The sequence below is a fragment of the Hermetia illucens genome, chromosome 5 (assembly GCF_905115235.1).
Source record: "Hermetia illucens chromosome 5, iHerIll2.2.curated.20191125, whole genome shotgun sequence".
NCBI lineage: Eukaryota > Metazoa > Arthropoda > Insecta > Diptera > Stratiomyidae > Hermetia > Hermetia illucens.
The window spans coordinates 66866215-66889989 of NC_051853.1; the positions used below are offsets into that span (position 1 = coordinate 66866215).

Consider the following 23775-nt stretch of genomic DNA (forward strand, 5'->3'; position numbering starts at 1 on the left):
CTCTGACTAGCTTACTATATTCCAGTTTGAAGTTAAGATATTCTCTCTGGTGAACCAGAAGAGCTAGTATTTCATAATTATGTGTTCAAGTTTCCCAGTTAAACCTGGTATAAAAAAATCCGTTAAAAAGTAATCTGTGATTTGTCATATTGGCTACAGATTACGAAATTTTTAAATCCGTAAATCACTACAATGGTAGGCAAACATGAAACACTAAAAAGCCGCCGAAAAAAGGGGGCAAGCGCATCGATTAGAATATCAACAAAAACATGCTATTAGTCACGCAAGCATTCTTCCTCTCATCGAATCTTTATCAAAATACGTTGGCTTTGTTAACTGGCCACTGTCGTGGAGGCCGAAGCCCGGCCATTGTCAATATAATTTAGAGATTTGTTTACTACAAACATATTGAGCGGATCTTGCATTGATATCAACATTTCTAATTAATGTTAACTTCGTGTTTATCTATTTTCCAGCACTTTGTTTACTTCAACTGGAGCAAAGTCGTTCGAAATTTGGCTTACGGCGATGCGGCTGAATATTACATCATCCGTTAAATAACGAACACAATCATTGAACCTTAAGCGGAAAAGAAGGCTGCACAACGATTAAGCGTTATTGGTTTCTTATCATTTTCTCTGCGAAAAATATTCCTGCTCCCCAAGATAACTCCGAAAATTAGGATTCTGATTAACGGTCGTGGAAAGCAAACAAACATGTCAGATGTAAAGAATTTTCAGTGTTTATTCGATTTTTTTGTATGATTCGACTTATACATAGTCTCCTGAAGCATTTGATTCTGGAAAGTGTTGGTAGACCCCCTAGAGCCCGTAGACCCCGCCTTTCTTCCTGAAATCTGCATTTGCGTACACTGCGGTCTCGTTTTTGGTGATACCACACATGGTTGACCCTCGCTCTCGATAGCGGCTAGTCCGATGACCTTTTTCTTCTAAACCTCCGATTATTTGCTGTAAATGCATTATTAACAGATTAATGAATATTTATATTAATTTGATTCGTAATAATTTTAAGTGGAGTAAATTTGAAAGTATAATTTAATGTTTTTCGTCTTTAGTCACGCAATGGCGCAAACGCTCTTGCAAGCCATAATCTGTGGTTTATGGATATTTTTTCACTTTAATTCCATGATTTTGCAGAGAACGCAATCTTATTAAAAATGATTCACACTTTGCCTAGTTGCCGTTATGACTATGTTCACAGTCAGATGAGTTTATAGTCAAGGAATCCCCTATGAAAATGAGAGTTTCCAATGTCAAGAGGGAGAACTTGGATGCCAGGTGAAAGGTAAGTTGAATGAAATGGTAGAAATGAGCATGAGCAGCGTAGGATTGGAGATTATCGTTATCTTCACACGGAGAGAGGGAATAATGGAAGCATTCTCTTAAAGTTGGATAAAATGCAATGGGGGCGCACTAGAGGGTTGTTTTCATTCACCTGCCCAGACGAAATTGAGGCATTTCAGGAACAAATATGACATAATGCCGACAATCGCCGTTTTTAAGTTTTGTGAGAAATGTTTCGCTTGTACTAGTCCTCGCTCTTGGGGTTGAAGAGCATATTAAAGCGCGACCACCCAAAATTACCATTTGCTCCATTTCGAATGGTTTTCCATATCGAGTTTTGATGAATCTGCATCGAAATGTAACCGATGAAAAAAATCGTGAAAGAAGACTTCAAAACCTAAGTGGCAGAAGATCCGTCGATCCTAAGCAAGTTATTATCGGTCAATAATCAAAATACTAGGTATGAGTGCATGACCTAGCTAGACAGTCCTAAAGTCATCTACTCCAAACTAACCAATCAAACCAAAAGTGGAACAATTAAAAACGGCTGCCGTATTGAAGTTAGCTAATTATAATAATTACAAACAGTTCATTAGTTCTAATCCGCCAAAAACGCAAAAGCCAACCGGCAAAACAAAAATAGAGTTAGTCAAATTTGGTGAGACCAACTAAGTCTAAATTTAAAATTAAGAAATGGGAAATTCCCAATAACCGGGCGACTTAGTCTAATTATGCTTCAAGTTAAGGTTGCATGATTCGGTAAGCTCTGACACGACCTCCTCGCGGTGGCCGTTGAAAATCGTCTTCGAACGGGTCAGAGTGTATAGGGTCGGACTGGGAGACTAACAGACGAGGATCTGTTTGCCTATTGGCTATTTGTTAGCGGCAAGTGCATCTAGCGGGGGATAAGCGGAAGCAACAGCCCATATATCATCTTCCATGTACTGCAGAAAGTGCTAACAGGATCCCAAGCCAGGGTGGAATTGAATACACCGAGTGATGCTTGGCCAATGGGGAGCTTGGTTTTTAGTATGCCTAGCCAGGGTGGGTATCTCTCCCGGATTACTCGTGGGACTAAAGGATGGATACCAATTTAACAAAAAATAAAAAAAATATCCTTGATAGAAGAAGGAGAGGTGACGCCAGAAGCATCATCGGAGGACGAGCTGCCGATATCCAGCCAGGTGGTAGAAGCCACCGAGGGCATTACAGTCGGCGCCATCCGTACCACCGCTATTCTGAAACCAAACCCAGGGACCTCCTGCCATCGAGCTGGGTCTAGCAAGTACTAGCCAAAGCACTTTTAACCCGAAAGCGTCGACGTCGGGGGCTCCTTCAAAAGCAAGGGCTGACAAGAATGTTGGTCACTGGAAATTGGCTAAGAATTGAGGTCCACTGAAGTCCTGCTTAAGAATCAGTACCAGAAGGCCATACATATTCTGAGCAAGATCAAGGAAGCCAGGACTGTCGACTAGTGGGATAAAATATCTGGCGATTGTTGAAGGATATAACAACAAACGTATGTGAGACGTGCAGAAGGTGAAGTTCACCGTCTTCAAACGCAATCGATCTCAGTGAAGTCAAACAACATCACAAGGGGGGTAGAGTATATAAAGGGGCGGACGTCCAGCAACCTATGCAAACAGGTAAGCAGCAACGGCCGGTCGATGAGCCACGAACTTACAAACCCTTCAGCGTCATGGCTAAGAGTTATTCACATGTGGCGGTGGCGGATAAAAATTCAGCTAGCGGTAAATTAGCATCGTAGGTCTGGACCAGTCTTGAGGTCAGTCTGTCGGAGATGGTTATTGAACATCTCCTGAACGACGAAGGCAAACAGCAAACATATTATGGCATGCCACCAATTATTCTTCAGGGACTTTCTCGTTTTCGGCGTAGCTAAGTCAAAGGGTAGTATAGGTCCCAGGGCGAAACGTGGATTGGTACCCACGATGGAGCATAAAACCTGGGAAATGCCTGCTGAACCAACACCAACAGCTCTACTACCAAACCCTATCTCCACCTCCACGTGGTGACCGCTGGGAGCTCTTTCTTAACGAAAAGCTGCAGACGGAGAAGGATGAAGGCGAGTCTCCCGCGCCTAAAAACGGGACAAATTGTACCAACTGGTCCTCCAGGTTGGGGGTTGGGTAGGGCTGACAACCCTACACGGAAAACAACTTGTTATGAAGCCACAACAGGAGCCTCGGACAGGACGGATTTTAAAACGACGGACCCGGCAACGAACACGGAATAACGATTTGCGCATTTTCTCATGGAACGTGCGCTCCCTGTACAGAGATGAAGCTGATGAGCAGCTAGCCGATACCCTGTCCCAATATAGGGCTGATATAATAGCGTTACAAGATATGCGATGGACAGGGACCGGCTTCCTGGAGAAGAGCCACTACACCATATATTATAGCGGTCATCCAGTAAACCATGTGCTCGGAGTAGGTTTCTTAGTCAGCCAAAAAATGAAACCTGCTGTTATCGGCTTTGAAAATATAAGCGAACGGCTATGCACTCTGCGCTTGCGAGGCAAGTTTAGAAATATAAGCCTCATAAACGTTCACGCCCCTACAGAGGAGACTGCAGAGTCGGAGAAGGATACTTTCTACGAGGCAGTAGAACGAACCCTCGAAGCCTGTCCCAGATATGATATCAAAATCATACTTGGGGATTTTAACAGCCAAGTAGGGAAGGAGCCCCTATTCAGGCGATACGTTGGCTCCCATAGCTTACACGAAAATACAAATGATAACGGACTGCGGACTATTCAATTATCAGGGTTACACGAAATGGTTGTTGGAAGTACCTGGTTTGCGCGGAAAGCGGTCCACAAACATACGTGGGCCTCTCCAGACGGGACCACTTTCAACCAAATTGACCACGTGTTGATCGAACGCCGCCATCTCGCAGCCTTGATGAATGTCAGAACATATAGGGGGGCAATATAGACTCGGATCACTATCTCGTTGGCATGGTGCTCCGAGCTCGAATAACAATACCACCTAGAATCCCCTCTGACAATCAGGTGAGAGTGAACACTGAAGCCATCCACAACACAACCCTCCGCAACACCTATAAGAGGGAAATGGATGCCGCAATAACAGCAGTCAACAGAGGACCTGGAGATGAAGCATCAACAAATGATCATCACAATCACCTGAAGAACGTTATCATGGATACGGCCACAAACATACTCGGCCCCAGCCGCAAAAGGAGTCGGAACGGCTGGTTTGACGATGAATGTAAGCTAGCAACGGAAGGGAAGAATGCTGCATACCGAGTAATGTAGCATTCTCAAAGAACGCGGGCACGCGCAGAGACTTATCACGAACTCCGTCGAGCGGAGAAGCGACTTCACAGACGGAAAAAGGAAGCCTGGGAGAACCAACAAGTCTGTGAACTAGAAAAGTACAGGGAGCAACCGCACCAGGCGCGCAAGTTTTACCAACAAGTCAGCAGGATGAAGTTTTATACATCTTGATGCTCATCCTGCCGAGACAAAGAGGGAAATCTGATTTCCGACAGAATGGGCATATTAGAGCGATGGGTTGAGTACTTCGATGAGCTACTGAACAACCAGAACATCGGCGGGTTGGAGGTCCTGCCAACTGAAGACGACGGACAAATACTGCACCACCAAGTTTAGGAGAAACAGTCCGTGCAATTCATCGGCTAAAGAATCATAAATCCCCGGGAGCCGATGGAATTACAGCCGAATTGGTTAAATATGGAGGCGACCAGTTACACCAAGTGGTTCATCAACTTGTGCTCAAGGTATGGGACAGCGAATCAATGCCTGACGATTGGCAACGAGGCATAATCTGTCTCATACATAAAAAGGGAGATATCACACAGTGCAGCAATTATAGAGGTATCACGTTGCTGAGTACCATCTATAAGATATTCTCCACTATCTTGCTAGGCCAGATAGCCTCATACGCCCAGAACATCATTGGCCCATACCAGCAACAGATCAGATTTTCTCTCTGTGGCAAGCGATGGAAAAACTGTTGGAATATGGACAACAGTTCCACCATCTGTTCATCGACTTTAAAGCCGCCTATGATAGCATAGCCAGGGTAAAAGTGTACACGGCCATGAGAGAATTTGGTGTCCCGACGAAATTAATAAGACTAACTAGGCTGACCATGACCAATGTGCGAGGCCAGATAAAAGCAGCAGGATCACTTTCAAAACCATTCGACATCAACAACGGTCTACGACAAGGGGATGCGCTATCATACGTCCTCTTTAACCTGGCCCTCGAGAAAGTGATCCGTGATGCCGAGGTAAATGCAAGAGGTACGATCCTCTTCAAGTCCACCCAACTACTGGCCTATGCTGACGATATCGACATCATGGGAAGAACCACCCGAGATGTACAAACTGCCTTCATCCAGATCGAGCAGGCGGCGCGAGATCTTGGGCTGCACATCAATGAAGGCAAGACAAAATATATGGTGGCAACGTCAGCACCGAAGACGAATCAACCAACAACATCAAACCGCACTGGTCAAACACAAGCACGAACAAGAATAAGGATAGGAGAATACAACTTTGAGACCGTTGACAATTTCTCCTATCTAGGGTCGAAAATCACAACCGATAACAACCGATAACGAGGATGAAATCCGCGCACGGTTGTTGTCAGCCAACAGAGCCTATTTCAGTTTACAAAGACTGTTCCGCTCGAAACGTCTCACCATAGGGTCAAAGCTCTTACTGTACAGGACTATGATCTTGCCAGTCCTCATGTATTCCTCGGAAACTTGGGTTCTTAGCAAGAAAAATTGCGAACTCTTGGCCGCGTTCGAGAGAAGAATCCTCCGAAGAATTTTTGGCCCCCTACATGAGGATGGACGATTCCATAGCCTACACAATGACGAGATCTATGAGCGATACCATGACCGTCCGGTTGTGGATAAAATCCGGCTCAATAGGTTACGGTGGGCGGGTCACTTAATCCGTATGGATGAGGATGATCCCACCCGGAAAGTCTATAAGGGCAATATCTATGGTAGAAAAAGAAGACGAGGCAGACCCTGCCTAAGATGGAGCGATGGCGTAGGTCAGGACGCCAGACAGCTTTTAGGGATATCGAATTGATGGACCTCGGCGCAAAACCAGGATGTCTGAAGTTCCTTATTAAGGCAGGCCTAGACCGGATACCGGTTGTTGCGCCGTTGATGATGATGATAAGTCATCTCATACGAGGAGATCTCCAGGAAACAGGTCGCTCGCATGTGGTTGCCGAAGATTCGCATGGATAAGGCAAGCTCGCTGCCTTCAAAATCCCAGGATTCCTATGAACGACTGGGTGGTTATCAAGGTGGAAGGACCCCAGGCGAACTACCGACCTTTTCTGATCTGGTAAACGGAGACGGCCTGGGCCATTGGAAACGGCAGGTTACAGAGTACGTTTCGGAGTCAGGAACACAAAGATGAAAGTGTTCCGTTCCGCGAACATGAATGACTACCTGGATCCAATCGACACAAGTAGATTATATTGAGGGTAACGCAGATAAATACGCAGTGCTCAAAGTGTGCTTCAACTAATCTGCTGTCTTCCTCCTAGAGAAAGACATCGCACCAATACAAGAGCCCAGGATCGGCGTCGTCGGAACCATCAAAGGGTTGCAAAGCAGATATTATACTTTATTCCACAGCACAAGAGACGCTAATTGGGACAGACCTAGAGCATGTATCCTCGCTTGGAAGAGTCTGCACACTTTTCAGTACCTGAGAGCCAATTACCTAGTAATGGCCAAAGGGGAACAAGCAGGAGTGTATTTCCTCGGCTTACGAGGCTCACGGCCGATCGTCTCCACCAGAAGAATTGCAAGATTTGACGTCTACCATCGCAGTAAACAAGGCCAACCAGTTGATAAACTGCGATGCCATTACAAGGCATACGCTTTGAAACAGCTCAGAAATCAACGAAAGAAACGAGTCGTTCTTTGATTTTACTATTAACAAAAATCTTTCGTGTGTAACAGAGGCAGTACACCAACCTTTTATTTTCCCAGCTCGGAGAACTTTGAAGCTTTGGAAAGAGTCTTTGATATCACCTTAGCATGGAGAACTGGAGGGTGTCTGACCAGAGATCCTTCTCAGATTGCAGTTGGGTACTTTTCCGTCGAGATCTCGCTACAAAGTTTTCCTACTCTTTCCCAGACTCCATGATGATTGATTGAATGAAGTCTTCGCATGACAGACGAACTGGACTCAAAGATCAGGGCCATCGAAAAGACATTCGGAACTAAAGTCGTGCACCCTGCCAAATGCAGCAACAAGACATTGCATCTGCGGTCGAATGAAGATCTGTCCAGCCTCAGGAAACTGACCAGACCTTCAACATCAATTACAGGTAAAAATATTGGCAGCCATAAAACGACTACCTGAAGAAGTACAAGACATCCAGATGCCAAGAGGCCGCCTTGGTTTGACTTTTGTCAGTACATTAAAAGCGCATAGAAATCTGCGAAGCGCAGAAGTATCTGGGTGTAATCTTGGATCTGAAGCTGAATCGGAACATAGAAGTGGGGGTTAAGCAGGCCAGATTAGCTTTCTTTGCCTGCGAGAGGACCTTTGTAGGGAAATGGGGTCTCTGGCGGACAATGGTTCTTTGCATGCATAGCCGTGGTACGTCTCATTCTAACGTACAGTTCCTTGACGAGATTTCCATTTTCCATATCCATTTAGCCAAAAGGAATCTAAGTGCCAAAGCACCAAATTTGATAAAAGATAGGTCAAAGTGAACATAAAAAGTAACCGATGAGTCGGACTGATGTGGTAGATATAACAAAAAGGGGAAAATTCAAAAAGGGAGTCATGAAAAACAAAACCATCTTCGTTTGATGTTTCCAAACGAAATAAAGATGAACTATAATGGACAGAAAGGCTAAGTATTGGCTGACTGGGTTTATATTTCTAAGAAGCACAAATTATTTTTTTTTTCCTCGAAAAAAAGAGAGAATGTAATAATTTTTATATAATTTAAACAAGTGGAGAAACCGAATGCTGGACGCTTCAAGTATGAAAGGTTTTGTGTATTTCTTTTATAGAGACATTTGAGTGTGAATTTTTCCCATTAGTACGTAACACGTAATATACGCATATATAATATTATGAAAGACACTTTCGGGTGATATTGACATTCAAAATCTTGAATTTGCAAAGGAGCGACAACTTTGACGTGTTATGACTTTTTTAGTAATCGTACGATTTCCACCATACTTAGTAAGATCAACCCCTATATTATAGCCTACATTGCTACAACGTGATGCTAGGATGAACCTACGGTGGGTTTTGCAGCCAATTATTGAAAAATACTGTAATATACTATTATTAACTTCATTTAAAGGGATATCGGTATGAAACGTATTTCGGAGCCTAGCCACTGTATAGTGGCAGCATCTTGATTTTTTTCAGATTTTTCGGTTGGGCAGTTTTGAGAATCGCCCCGTTAAATAAATGATCACTTTCAACCCCCCGAACTCCCCGCCTTTCCAACAAATGTCAAAACTGGACAGTACTAACCGAGACCTTTCATTTTATAGCCCACATGACTCTATTTTGTGAAAACAAATTGACATCCCCCTTTTGCATGTGTTGGGACCACTGTATGCGTGAGCGTTCACAGTTCCCACCTTTCCATCAAATTTGGTGTCAATCGCTTCGACAATCTCCGAGAAGGCGCGTGACGGACAGACAGATAGAGAGTAAACCGATTTTAATAAGGCTTTGTTTACACAAAACCTTGAAAACAGAACAGAACGGCAAGGAAAATGACCTTCAAGAAGGTCAAGGATGAGAGTCTAGAGTCTCCTTAAAAGCAGCCAGTTACAAGATGGAGCCTAGATGAAATACTAAAAGGAAATAATAAACTAAACTAAACTAAAATAGGAAATTTGGAAATTATTCCGGCCAAATCCGAGTGTTTGTGTGCCATTTGATTCGCTGCTACGACAACTAATGTCATTCCTGTTGAAATTTCATTCTGGATCAACACTGAACCAAATATTTCTTTTTTAGAACTCTTTCATAAGACTGACCTCAGAGGTCACATGTTAAAACCGCCGGCCGATCTACTTTATTGAGGGAATGACATCTTTAGTTACCAAGGGGTTGCTGCCGAGAATATGCAGCAGAAAAGATAGGTTTCCATAAGGATAGAGAATGAAGGAAACATTCCTTCCCACGGATGGCAAAAAAAAGGACCACAGTCAATATGGTCATCTCGTGGTTAGCGACTTTCACTTAGAATATGCTTGTCGAAAAGCGGTCAGAGGCCCTGCGCATTTGCAATGTTATCGAATATTGAGAGACTGAAATAAATTCAGACTTTTTTTATAGTACGGATTTTTGATCGCGCGGGACTCGTACCAATCTGTCATGTCACTTTTATTTAGTATTGTTTAGCAAATATTCATGGAAGGAGTGACGCCGCAACAACGTCTCCAAATTGTTCAGGCGTTTTATGAAAATCAGTGTTCAGTTAAAAGTGTTTTCTGTGTACTAAGGGGTATTTATTGTGCACATCATCGGCACGTTTCTGGTCCAAAAGACACATCAGTAAAAAATTGCCGTATTTGGGCTGATGAACAACTCGAAGAGTTTCAAGAGCTAGCACTACATCTATAGAAAACGACGGTGTGGTTTATGGACTGGTGAAATTGTCGGTGCATAATTCTTCAAAAATCAGAGCGTAACTGTCAATAATGAACGCTATCGAACCCTGATGACTGTTTACTATCTGATATTGAAGCCCATGATCTTAATAAGCTTTGGTTTCAACCTGCTTGCGTAAAAGACGATGTATTTATCGGGAAGTCTTTTTGGTGGGCATATGATTTCACATTTTGACTCGGTTGAGTACCTAGGTCGTGCGACAGCACCCTTTTGGATAATTTTCTTTAAAGTTATGTGAAGTCTCTAGTCTTCAGTGATAAGTCAGCGTCAATCGATGCTTTGGAAGTCGACATTAATTGTATTATTCGGGCGAAGTCAAATGCTAAGCTCGCAAGCGCAGGATGAATAATCTAAAGCGTTATCACGGATAACATCTAAACAAGGTAGATGCTTGGGAGATCTAGCTCTTTAAGATTTTTAGAACTTTCAGCGTCAAATACAACCCCCTCTGACAATCAGGTGAGAGCGAATACCGAAGCCATTCACAACACAGCCTTCCGTAACACCTATAAGGGGGAAATGGATGCCGTAATAATTGCAACTAAGAGATCCTAGACATGAAATATCAACAAATGATCTTCACAACCACATGAAGAACGTTATCATTGGTAATGCCACAAGGATACTTGGCCTCAGCCGCAAGAAAAGTCGGAATACCTGGTTTGACGATGAATGTGAGCTAGTAACGGAACGAAAGGGTGTGAACTAAAAAGTACAGGGAGAAACCGCACCAGCCGCGCAAGTTTTACCAACAATTCAGCAGGATGAAGCCCTATACACCTCGATGTTCATCCTGCCGAGATAAAGAGGAAAATGTGATTTCCGACAGAATGGGCATATTGGAGTGATGGGTTGAGTATTTTAATGAACTGCTCAACAACATGTCGGCGAGTTGGAGATCTCGCCAACTGAAGACGACGGACAAATACTTCCACCACCAAGTATAGAAGAAACAGTCCGTGTAATCCACCGATTTAAAAACCATAAGTCGCCAGAAGCCGATGGAATTAGAGCCGAATTGGCTAAACATGGAGGCGACAAACTACACCGAGTGGCTCATCAACTAATGCTCAAAGTGTGGAACAGCGAATCAATGCCTGATGACTGGCAACGAGGCATTATCTGTCCCGGTCATAAAAAGGGGGATATCACGCAGTGCAGCAATTATAGAGGCATCATGTTGCTTGGTACCATCTATAAGATATTCTTCGCTATTTTGCTAGGCCGGATAGCCCCATACGCTCAGAGCAGGATTGTCCCATATCAAAGAGGCTTTAGTCTTGGCAACTCAGCAACAGATCAGATTTTCTCTCTGCGGCAAGTGATGGAAAAACTATTGGAATATGGACATCAGTTGCACTATCTTTTCATCGACTTTAAAGCCGCCTATCACAGCATAGCCAGGATAAAACTGTACACGGCCCTGAGTGAATTCGGTATCCCAACGATAAGACTGATTGGGCAGACCCTGACCAATGTGCGAGGCCATTGGACATCAACAACGGTCTACGATAAGGGGATGCCCTATCATGCGTCCTCTTTAACTTGGATCTGGGCAAAGTGGCCCGTGATGCAGAGGTAAATGCCGGGGTAGGATCCTCTTTAAGTCAACCCAACTATTGGCCTACACTGACGATATCGACATCATGGGAAGAAGAAACCGAGGTATACAGTATACTTTCATCTAGATCGAGCAGGCGGCGATCGACGCGAAATATCGGGCTGCACGTTGATGAAGGCAAGACGAAGTACATGATGGCAACGTCAGCACCAAAACCAAAAGAACGAACAACATCGAGTCGCACTGGTCAAATCAGAACAATGCAAATAGGAGACTACAACTTTGAGACTGTGGAAACTTTCTCCTTCTCGATCGAACTGCAGAGAAATATCTGAGGAATACCATTTTGAAAAAAACAGATTAGAACGTCAGGGGCATTCGTCAAACGAACTTCGAAGTGTAATTCAATTATTGGGAAGCATCGGTGCAAAGAAGCTCAGAAGATTCTAGAGAGGAGCATAGTGTTGGTTAAATGATTATCATGTGGATCTTGTCAAAGAGGGTAGTCAGCAACTGGTTAACCTGTGTTTATAGAGCGACAGGCAAATAGAAAGGTTGTGGATAAAATCCAGTTGAAAAGGTTGCGATGCGCGGATGACTTAATCCATATGGTTGAGGATTATCAAGAAAATGAAGATGTGACAAACCCTGCCATAGATGGAGCGAAGGCCTAGGCCAGGTCGCCAGACAGCTTTCATGGGATTTATCGATTGTTCCGCCGTTGACGATGATGGTGATATTTGGGTTATATTCCAATTATCTGTCACGATGTGAAGGTGACATTTACTTATACCCAGGGGGAGCCTGGATCTGGTAATGAAGCGGCTGGCAGGCGGAATAGTGGAATCAGAGATAGCATCTAGCATCAGCTCATCCATTGTGAAGTGCGGTTGCAAGGATTGAATTCCTGGTGGAAGATGAATGCGTTTTTGAAACAGCCCGGGGCTTTTAGAACGGCATTTTTATTTTGCCTTAAGAATTGGGTAAAAAAAAGGGGTGAGGCTTTTAACGAAAAACTGCCTCTTAAACCACTGCGTGGAAAAATTAGGGTGATAGTCTTGGTTATATTTAACCAAAGTAAGTAAGTTATATTTAACCAAGACCAGGTTCTGCACTTCATATGTAGCTCAGATCTGAGAATAAGATATCTTGGAAAGGTGATTGATGTAGCTTGTGGCCTTCTTAATACTTCTACCGCCATACATAAATGTGTGTAAGCATTTTTAAATAAATAACTGAGGAAATTTGAGTTTTCAGTGTATTACAATAAACGCAGAAATATGCTGAAAAAACGAATCTAGTTGAAAAGTTATCTTAAATTGGAATTCATGGCGCATTTTTGAATAGTCGCATAAATGGAATTTAATTTGAGTTCTGGTTGTTACTTTCTTCTTAACGGATGCATGATGGAGTCCCTTCAATAATTTTTGAAATTAATAAAAATACATACCTGCAAATTGCCAAACTCGTACTCTATCTCATTTGGAACGAGTTGATGATGAATTCTGGGTGCATCGATTGCCTGCTTGATATCTTGATCAAACCACAAGACTCGCATTATCACCATTGCCACCGCAGTGGTAATCTTGGTTCCTCCTGCTGATCCGATCACCAACTTAACATTGCCTTTAGTATCGGTGATTATGGTTGGACTCATTGAAGACATGGCACGCTTCCCTGGCTGCAGAAAGTTCGGTTTCGAGCTCGGTAAACCAAAGAAATTTTGCCTCACGTTTGGATACGAGAAGTCATCGAGGCCATTGTTAAAAATGATACCGGTCCGTTTGCCAGCAACACCACAACCAAAACTGCAAATGTAAATGATTTTCTAACTTGAGCGATTTAGATTAATTATATATTTTATTATAACAAATTTTTTTTTGAAACGATAACACATTAATAGTTTTTTTTATTATCTCAGTTATTTTTTTTTGTGCCAAAAATTAAATATTTAAATATAGACTAGTCATTTATAACCGTTATCGACTAGTCATTTATAACCGTTATCAAAAATAAATTCAATTAAAAAATTGATTGGTCAACTCTACTTTGTAAAGCACAAATTAAACCTTCGTTTTATGTTATATAAGGGTATGGTCCTTACGCTTTTATTATCGAATAGACCCACATTTTTACCCATAATTATGTATGAACAGATAATGTAATTAATTTTCATAATTATCAAGAACATGAAGAGACCAAACCGTAAACATAAAGCAACCTAACCTGTTTATAGGCCATTGAAACTACATATTTTATGTTTGTTTGTGGGATTATCAGTAGGGAATATATATTTTGCTTTCAAATATTTATTTTATAAATATAAATATTATGAGATGAACTTGCGTCACAAACAAGCGGGGATGACTTCAGTGTTTGGATTTACATATCTCATGTTTAATCAGGGGTTTCATTACTTTCTAGCTTACTGGACGGAAGGTGATTTGCTTATCAATATATGTATTATTCTTGAAAAAAGAGGCCGATAAGCTTCGATTGGCCTTAGAATTGAGTACATTCTTGATAAGAACATCTGGTCAATAAGAGATAGTATTGAATTGAGTTCTAAGTGCATCAGTACGTGACCACCGTCCACAAGGTTATACCTGAATTGTGAGTGAAATGTATCATATATCTATATACATAAGTGTCTGGTCTTATTGGTGGGCAAACACGTGCAATGCAACGTTAAGTATCTGCTTAGATGATTCCTCAAGAGTACAAGAAAATTAAAAGAAATTCAAATTCCGATAAACAGATCAAATCCTTAAAAGATCCTAGCACGACACCTCACATCCTCAGATATCGGTCTGTAAGGTTCGCTCCCGCTTGTGACTGTGGGACATCTACGAATGTATGGTGGCCCTTTGTGGTGGGAAAAATCATCTTTACGGTTACAAAATCTTATTAAAATCTGCAAAAGCCACTTGCCATGACTGGCCAGTATGTGGGATTTCTTCCAACTAAAGCCATCCCCTCTGCCCGTGGCACCAACATAAGGTATCGCATCCGCGGATGAGACGGTTCACTTCAGCTTAGTCTCTTTAATTTCATATAAGGCGCTTGTAACCGCGATTTTCTGATCTTCTCTACTTTTCGCAGTTTGCTCTGGATAGATTTTATCATGGAAATTATCCCGATTCAATCCTCTGCTCATTCGCAAAAGATTTTCCGGTACCAGCATCTCTCGTAGAGTTTCATCTCTTCTATGTATCTCGGATGATGGAAAAATACTTGCTTTGGGTCTTCTGGGACTTCATCGCAGTTTGGACAATCGATCGAGGTGTACAGGTACTAGCGAAATACTTTACATCCCGAGAGAAATTGGATGAGAATATAATTATTCTTTCAATGCCGTTTCTTCAACCATTCAACCGGCATAATTTCCGAGATGGCGAATGCTGCATTAAATGGGAGCTGTAATGTCTTTCATAAAACTGGCGCGGAATAGAGCAAGATCGAGTCCATCACCTTGGCTATTAGTAACCTACAAGTATACCGTGGTGTTAGCGTAATCCACCATCATGGCTTCCTCTGGAACTGGAAGATTAAGTACATTGTTGTACATGGAGGTACACAGTAATGGACCCAATATGGAGCCCTAAGAGATATCTGCCGAGACAACGTACCCTTTGAGTTTATCATCGGTGTTATACCGCAAGTAGCTATCGACACTAGTAGCGAAACAGGTAGGAACACCAATCGTTGCCAAGGACTTAAGGCTCCAAATGTTCAAACTGAATGCATTCCTCACGACCATGGTCACTTCCACACAATGGTTGTTAGTAGTTGCCTTTCAATGAATTAAATTTTAGGCGAAGTCAATATCCCCTCGGACGCGTACGCTTCAAATACCTGAACGAATATGTCCAACAAGAAGGTAGGGGATGTGATCTGTGGAGATGAAGCGCCTTTGAAAAAGTTCAGGTCTACAACCGAGCCAGACCCCGGTTTTCGAAAGGTGTTTATATCACCTTCTATATAACTAACTCCAACTCCTTGCGTTTGTTTCATTGCTATAGCACTCAGAGGCCAACTCTCTGCTTATCTGTCACACGCGCTTTGCTCAGAAATTTGACAAAGAAGTATTGAAAGCAGTTAAGAATATCAAAGTCAACAAGGCTCCTGGTTTAGATGGCATATCGAACATAGTTTACAAACTTCGAGTTGGGATAATACCAAAAACTTTCGCACTTTCTACCCTGCACAATGGAAGAGACAGAAACTGATACTTATCCCGAAGCCAAACAAGCCACTAGACGAACCTTCGTCGTATTGGCCAATATGCCTCTTGAATACCACCGCCAAATTTTTCGAGCCAGTAATCTATAATAGATTACTCCCAATAGCAGGAAAAGAAGGCGGTTAGGATTCCGGAAAGTAAAATCAACGACAGCTACGATGATGAAATCCGCGCTTGGTTGTTGTCAGCTAACAGAGCCTATTTCAGCTTACAAAAACTGTTCCGCTCGAAACGTCTCACCATAGGGTCAAAGCTCTTACTGTACAAGACAATGATCTTGTCAGTCCTCATGTATTCCTCGGAGACTTGGGTTCTTAGCAAGAAGAATTGTGAACTCTTGGCCGCGTTCGAGAGAACAATCCTCCGAAGAATTGTTGGTCCCCTATATGAGGATGGACGATTCCGTAGCCCACACAATGACGAAATCTGTGAGCGATAGCATGACCGTCCGGTTGTGGATAAAATCTGGTTCAGTAGGTTACGGTGGGCGGGTCACTTAATCCGTATGCATGAGGATGATCCAGTCCGGAAAGTCTATAAGGGCAATATCTATGGTAGAAAAAGAAGACGAGGCAGATTCTGCCTAAGATAGAGCGATGGCGTAGGAATGGGAATATCGAATTGGTGGACCTCGGCACAAAACGGGGATGTGTGGAGTTACTTATTAAGGCAGGCCTAGACTTGATGCCGGTTGTTGCGGCGTTGATGATGATGAAAATCGACCATCGATGCGGTCAATTTGGTGAGAAATCTGGTGTAATCGGCTTTTGAAGGAAGTAAATGTTGTGCGATGGCAACCCTCGACATAAATATCAGCAATAGAAGAAAAATAGCAGTTGGTTGAACGAAATGTAGGCATGATAAGGTGAGCTACGACTTGACATAGCTTTTTGGCGGACATGGTTATGTCATCGAGGATACCTCCACCAATTCGGAAACGCAAGTTTCTCAGAAATTTATGGGTAAGTTGAAGCGACACCATCCGGGAGGGTTTTAGTATTAAACGAGTTTGGGTTAAAATTTTAAATGGAAGTTAACATACGAAGTGAATAAAGGACGTTAATTTCATAAATGCAGAGGGAAGAAGAAGAAGAAGGGATACGGGGGCAGGAAATGCGAATACGATTATCGAAATGATAAAAATAATAACAATTATGTTTGGCCTAATAGAAAATAGAAAAATAAAATAATAGAAAAACGAAGATATTTCGCATGCAGTGAAACCGACGGGTACTACACGGCAACTGAGTTTTCGAGGCCCGAATGAGAAAGGGCAGTTAGAGAATAAGATGCGGTTTAAGGCTTGGGATCAGGAGAAAACTGAAAGGATGAAATCACCAGTGATAAAATTATATCCATTTTGTCAACTTGGTTTTCCATTTCTCCGTTTTTGAAAGCTGACTCATCTGGGATGGCAACTTTGTCCCAGCCATCATTTCGTACACCATAATTCGAATGGGTAGCCTTTAAATGATTTTCGAATGATGGCGTTGTAATTGAAGCGGCAATAGCAAATATAGTACAGCTTTCCACCGTATATTTTCCTTCCAGCCTTCTGGTCTGTACTTAAAGAGGCTGGATAACTGCTATGGTAAGTCTATGGTAGAAAAAGAAGACGAGGCAGACCCTCCCTAAGATGGAGCGATGGCGTAGGCCAGGACGCCAGACAGCTTTTGGGGATATCGAATTGGTGGACCTCGGCGCAAAACCGGGATGTCTGGAGTTCTTTATTAAGGCAGGCCTAGTCCGGATACCGGTTGTTGCGCCGGTGATGATGATGATGATGATGATGATAACTGCTCACAATGTACGAGTCTTACTCAAACTTCTTTCTCTAGTTTCCTCTGCAAAGCCAGTTCCGAATTTTGAATAGATATCAAGCGGATGATCCCAACTAATAGATGGAACCATCTTCCTATCCACAAAATCTGGAAAATTTAGTAAACGGATTTAGAACTATAAGCGAATGTCAGGCACAGCCCTACGCTTCGTATCTCCTCTGAGCATTGGTGGTCCACCGTAGTGGTCCATTGTACTCGATTCTGTCTATCCAGGATACTCGATTCTGTCTATCCAGGATTCGTTTATGTATCGCAGGATTTCCGTTACTGGATGTGACGCTATCCGTTGCAGTTGGAGAACATCAGCACCAAAATTCTGATGGCTGATGCGTTCATAGGCATGTGAATGCCCCACATAGAAAATGTTCCGTGGATTCCGCTTCCTCATTACAGGATGGACATGTATCATCTTGGAGAATTCCTATTCTGAACATATATCCAGCTAGTGAATTATGACCAGTAAGAATCCCCACAATACTTCTACAAGCCTTCCTGCTTTTTGATAAGATAAACTTCGCCGTGTGTTTGTGTTTGCTGTGCTTAGCAACATTAAGGCCGCCTGTCATCATGGGAGGCTTGTTCCCAGTTTTTGATAGCAGCGTTGGCCAATGCTACTGACACCCCAATTGCTGGTTCCACTCCGGGTTTGGGCGAAATTGAAGAATAATAGAATAACTCCCAGAAATTTCACTTCTTCGGAGAGTTGGAGGACTAGAAGGCAAAGACCATTCAGTTTCCTCCTTTTTCTAAATGATACTATTGTGGTTTTATATGGATTTACTGAAAGTCTATGCCTGAAGCACCAACTGGCAATCAAGTCAGCGAATTTGTATATATTGTTCCGAGATCTCGACCAACAACTAGCACAGCCACGTCATCCGCATAAGCTTGAGCGTGTATTGGCAAGTATTGCTGTTCGCATAGTAGTGAGTCGATCAACAAACTCCACAGAAGTGGCAATAGCACACTTTTCGATGGCAGCCTTTTCGTTAAACTTAAATTTCGGTCTGGTGGAATCACAAGACTTTTAGGAGGGCGCATAGTTAATCACCCCTTCAATGTCCAGGAACACCCCCATCGCTTATTTACCTTTGAGGGTTCTACCTCTCATCTGTGATGCAAAAGAGTAGACTCACAGGACTTTCCACGCTGGTGCCGGTTTTCATTTAATGTGTGCGACCTTAGCCCCTTCTCGCGAATGTGACGCTCAAACAGTCTCGCCACAAATTGAAGCGAAAATGATATTAAGCTAATTTATCTGAAGTTGTTTGGAATGGAGTGGTTGTTTGGGTTTCACGAGCCTCTTGTATTCACCCTGTGAAGTCCGGGGATTTTACCAGTTTTCATTCTTATTGCGTTCTTTCCGAGCCTCTTGAAAGCGCTCTAAAAGTTCAGAATTTCCATTCGATCTTCTATGGTCAGACTAAATTCTAGGTAACCGTGTTCTCACTTGGGGAGAATGCCGCAGTGCGTGCCCAAAAACATGAGATCTATATACAATGTAAGGATCTCGATGAAGTCACATCGAAAGGAGAAATTTGTACTGCTCTGAAGGAGCAATTCAAGTTGAAAGAACTTACAGAGGAGTCTATTGTCGGTCTACGGAAAGCCTATGGTGGCACTCAAACGGGCACCATACGAGTGCCAGCGGAGGCAGCGCAGATGTTGTTAGCTGCCGGAAGGGTTCGGATTAGATGGGTTGTTTGCCGTTTAAGGGAGCAAACTTCACTAAAGAGGTGCTTTAAATGCCTCATGTTTGGGCACTTCGCGAAGGCATGCACCAGCAAGATTGATCGGTCCGATGGATGCAGAAAGTGTGGGGAGAAAGGCCGTATTGCCAGAGAGTGCAATAGGGACCCCAAATGCCTATTGTGCGTAGCCAAAGAGGGACAGGATAATCGGCACATTGCCGGAAGTGCCAAATGTCCGGAATTTAGGAAGGCGCTCACTGCAATGAGAAAATGAGTTTTATTCAAATAAACCTCAATCATTGCAGGGTCGCTCAGGATTTACTTGAGCAGACCACGTTCGAATCTAAGATGGAGGTTGCCATCATAAGTGAACCATACAGAAACCGCCACGGTGGCGTATGGGTCACAGATTCGACTGGTGGAGCGGCGATATGGGCTTGTGGTCGACAAGCCATACAATGTACTGCAAGTCAGGCAGCCAGTGGCTTTGTGTGGGCGAAAATAAGTGGTGTATATGTATACAGCTGCTACGCCCCACCAAGTTTGACACTGCCTGAATTCGAGCAAATGCTTGATAATCTTGTTCTCGACGCAAGGGGACGAAGTCCAAAGGTGATTGCTGGTGATTTCAATGCTTGGGCCCTAGAGTGCGGTAGCAGAGAATCAAATGCTAAGGGGCGCAGTCTATTAGAGGCTTTTGCGCAGCTGGACATGGTTTTGGCTAACGAAGGTGCCGTAAACACCTTTCAGAAAGGGGGGTCAGGCTCGGTTGTAGACCTGACCTTTATCAGCCCTGCGCTGGCGCGTGGTATGTCCTGGTGCGTCAGCGAACGCTACACCCACAGCGATCACCAAGCAATCTCCTTTGAGACATGTGTCGAGCCACAGGGCAAAGAGCTATCATGCCCAAAACCGAAAAAGGTTTCAGGCTGGTCTGCAAAATCTTTGGATGAGCAGAGCTTCTTAGAGGTGTGGTTAGATCAACCTGATATAGCAGGCGCCTCTAAAATGCCTGAAAAATGCATTCAATTCGGCCAATTGGAATCTAATACGCAAATCCCTAGCGAAGATTGGTATTCCCGCCTATCTCGCTGCTATCGTCGATAGTTACTTAACTGAAAGGAGGCTATGGTATGACACTGATGACGGACCGCAGGAGTACGTTGTTTCCGCCGGTGTCCCACAGGGCTCCGTATTGGGCCCACTATTGTGGAACATCATGTACAACGATGTACTTAATCTTCCCCTTCCGGAGGAAGCCACAGTGGTGGGTTACGCTGACGACATAGCACTGGTTGTTATCGCAAAGCATCTTGAAGATGCTGAGTTATACTCAAGCGAGGCAATCAGTGCTGTCAAATGCTGGTTGGAGAGCTCTGGTTTGACGCTTGCGGAGGAGAAAACAGAAGCGGTCCTCATCACGAAGCGCCGGAAGAGAAATTACGCCTGTGTTAGAATCGGGAATCATATCATCACTTCCAAGCCGACCATCAAATACTTGGGGGTGGTGATAGACAGGAAGCTCAGCTATAAGCAACACTTACAGTATGTTTGTGATAAATCATCCACTGCTAGTATGGCCCTGGCGAGGATGATGCCGAACGTGGGAGGGCCACGGCATACCTCTAGGTTGCTTATAGCCAGGGTGGTGACCTCGATCATGCTCTATGCGACCCCAGTTTGGCGGGAGGTTTTGTGGTTGTCAGGGAATGCTACCAAACTGAGTTCAGTCTACAGGAGGACAGCCCTGAGGGTATGCTCTGCCTTCAGGACTGTCTCAGATGATGCAGCATTCGTCATCTCTGGAATGATGCCGATTGACATCTTGGCAGATGAGATGGCGAATATATACAATGCAAAGCCAACCTGTTCCTCATCGCGGACGAAGAACGCTGAGAGGGAGAGATCCATAAATAGATGGCAAGAGCGGTGGGAACGCTCGGGAAAGGGCCGGTGGACGCACAGGCTCATTCCTGCCATCAAGGAGTGGTTGGAGAGACGACACGGTGAGATTAATTATAATCTCACCCAGTTTCTCACGGGACACGGAGGATATCTCCAATACCTTCACAGGTTTAAATTGGAGACCTCACCCGATTGTCCAAATTGCAATGGAGTCCCAGAGGACCCAGAGCATGTATTCTTCCACTGTCCGAGATTTGTGGAAGAAAGGAGGAATCTAGAGGAGACTCTAGGAGAGGTGCAGGTACCAGAAAATCTGGTACCGAAAATGCTAGCACATCAAGAGAATTGGGATGCGGTCAACTCCATGATCGCATCTATTCAAGATAAATTGCGAAAGGCAGAGGAAAGAAGAAAAGCGCGGTCACGTGCGCCGCGTATAGAAGAAAGGTGACAGGGCTAGAGTGAGCTGACTCCGCTCCGTGATGTAATACCTTATGGTGGTTCCGCGGGGCAGGGAGGGAGTCGGGGGTGGTTTTAGTGGGTAAAAATCCGGACCAGTGTCTTTTGAAGATTTCCACCTCCTCAAAAGAAAAAAAAAAAAAGGTAACCGTGTTCTGAGAGTGACACTTCATCTAGCACTCACCAGTCTCTAATCGACCCTAACAAGTGAAGTGCAGATTGTTAGATCAATTACTTCACTTCATCTTGGCTTCACGAACGTAGGGGCGCTCACAATCATCACACCAACTGAAGTGATTTTATAAGCTTATCTCCTCCAAGATTGCATTTGCTACTTTCCTTATTAAGAGTTTAAGACCGCTTGATTCATACACCACCAGGTCCCTTAGCTCTCGCGTCGTCGGAGGACACATAGAATCATAGGGTAAGTAAGTAGAGGCAACTACGATCTTTCTCCTCATACCATTAACGTAGTATTGAAAGTTGACAGTAATAAGGTCCTGGGACCAGAATTGTCTTCGCATGGTTAACCAAAACAATTTTGACATCAGGACGCACTGACTGTTCCAACACCACCCCTTTTTTTAGAAAACGAACCCATGGCTCCACACCTTTGCCGGCCTTGCTGCCAGGAAGCTTTGGCATGCTGCAGGTTGCTTTGTCTAACTCGTATGTTTGTAGACGTTTTCGCTTGGAATACGGGATTAACACTGATACTGATCGATCCGAAAACGTAGCTAAATAGGTAACTCGTTGCATAGTTCAATAGCGGATAATTTGAGCCATTGAGATATAAATAATTGGCTTGGCCCAGAGTCAACTCTAAGAAAATCATCCACTTTACATTTTAAACTTTAAACCTGTGTGTTTCCCTATTAATTTGTTGCAGTTAATGAACTAATTGGGAAATAAAAGGAAAAACGGAAAAGTTACAAAAAGGTGGTCTTAAATGCAGTTGACACAATGAGGAATATATTAACTAATTCATACTCTACCCAAAGTAGTAAAATATACTATTCAACTCAGAAATCACCCAAGCCTTGTTCCATAACTACAAATACTAAATATACTTACTAAAAATTAATTGAGCTTGTTGCTGACACCGCGTCACCATTGGGAGCAACCACTGATAAATGTGATGTTCCTGTGTCTGATTTTCGATAAAACTTCGCTCCATAATGTTTGAAATCCGCATATGTTCTACTATCATTGATTTTTTGTCGCAAGGCCTCGGCATAGTCTGGTGATGTAAGGTTTTGTAGAACCTGTAATTGTAGCCCAAAAAATATTTATTCTAATCTAAATAATTTCAGGTGTATTAATTACGCATAATCTAATCATAATCTATTTTTAAAGAAATGCTAGATAAAGTATAACACTATTGCCAGTTAAATTTATCGGTCTGAAATAATTAAATAAATGAAAAAGTTCCTGAAGGTATGGAACACTCCATGATGCAATCCAGACTCAGTAAAACCGAGGAAAATAGCCACCGAGTTTTGTTCAGGAAACGGAAATAAGTGAAATGAGCCGCAAAAACCTCTGAAAAGGGTAGGAGATCGCCTAAATGACCATCAATCGAACTCGTTCAGATCACACTCAGAGTTGAAATGGACCCCAGCTAAAGAACCCGGCTAGCAACTAAGCAACCAATCGATGAGCAAATTGTAAAAAATCTACTTGAATTGCATTCACCAGGTGGTGTTCAAACCCATAACTCTGGGCCGATAGTGGAATAAAGCCTGCCAGAGACTGAAATATGGTATGCAAAATAGTGACATTTACTTGGGAACTAGTTGGCTTCAGGTATGAAAGGTTTTGTTTGTTTCTTATGTAAGAATATTTCAGTGCAGAACTATCCCCCGCCCCCCTCATCCCGTAAATTTTGGGTTGCAGTAAATTTTCAAAGAAATGCAAATTTGACGTACTGTAACTTTGTTAGTAATAATACGATTTTGATCAAACTTGGGAACAATATGCTTCATACTATAATCTACTATTATTGTTACTGCAAACTTTTGTAACTGTAGGATGAACTTAAGGAAGGTTTCTTGTCAATTTCCTCAAA

At 43.1% G+C, this 23775-nt stretch overlaps 1 protein-coding gene across 5 annotated transcripts in view; it reads right to left on the reverse strand.

Moving 5' to 3' along the window:
* Positions 1-719: 719 nt before the first annotated feature.
* The window catches only part of LOC119657544 (glutathione hydrolase 1 proenzyme-like), an 89779-nt gene continuing 66723 nt past the window's right edge, over positions 720-23775 (reverse strand). For all 5 annotated transcript variants that reach the window (XM_038064490.1, XM_038064487.1, XM_038064488.1 and 2 more), the window contains 3 exons: positions 22782-22972; positions 13019-13376; positions 720-968 (listed from right to left, as the gene is read on the reverse strand). In XM_038064490.1, coding sequence (XP_037920418.1) covers positions 822-968; positions 13019-13376; positions 22782-22972 — 696 coding nt within the window. In that variant the 3' untranslated portion in view covers positions 720-821. The remainder of the gene's footprint in view (positions 969-13018; positions 13377-22781; positions 22973-23775) is intronic.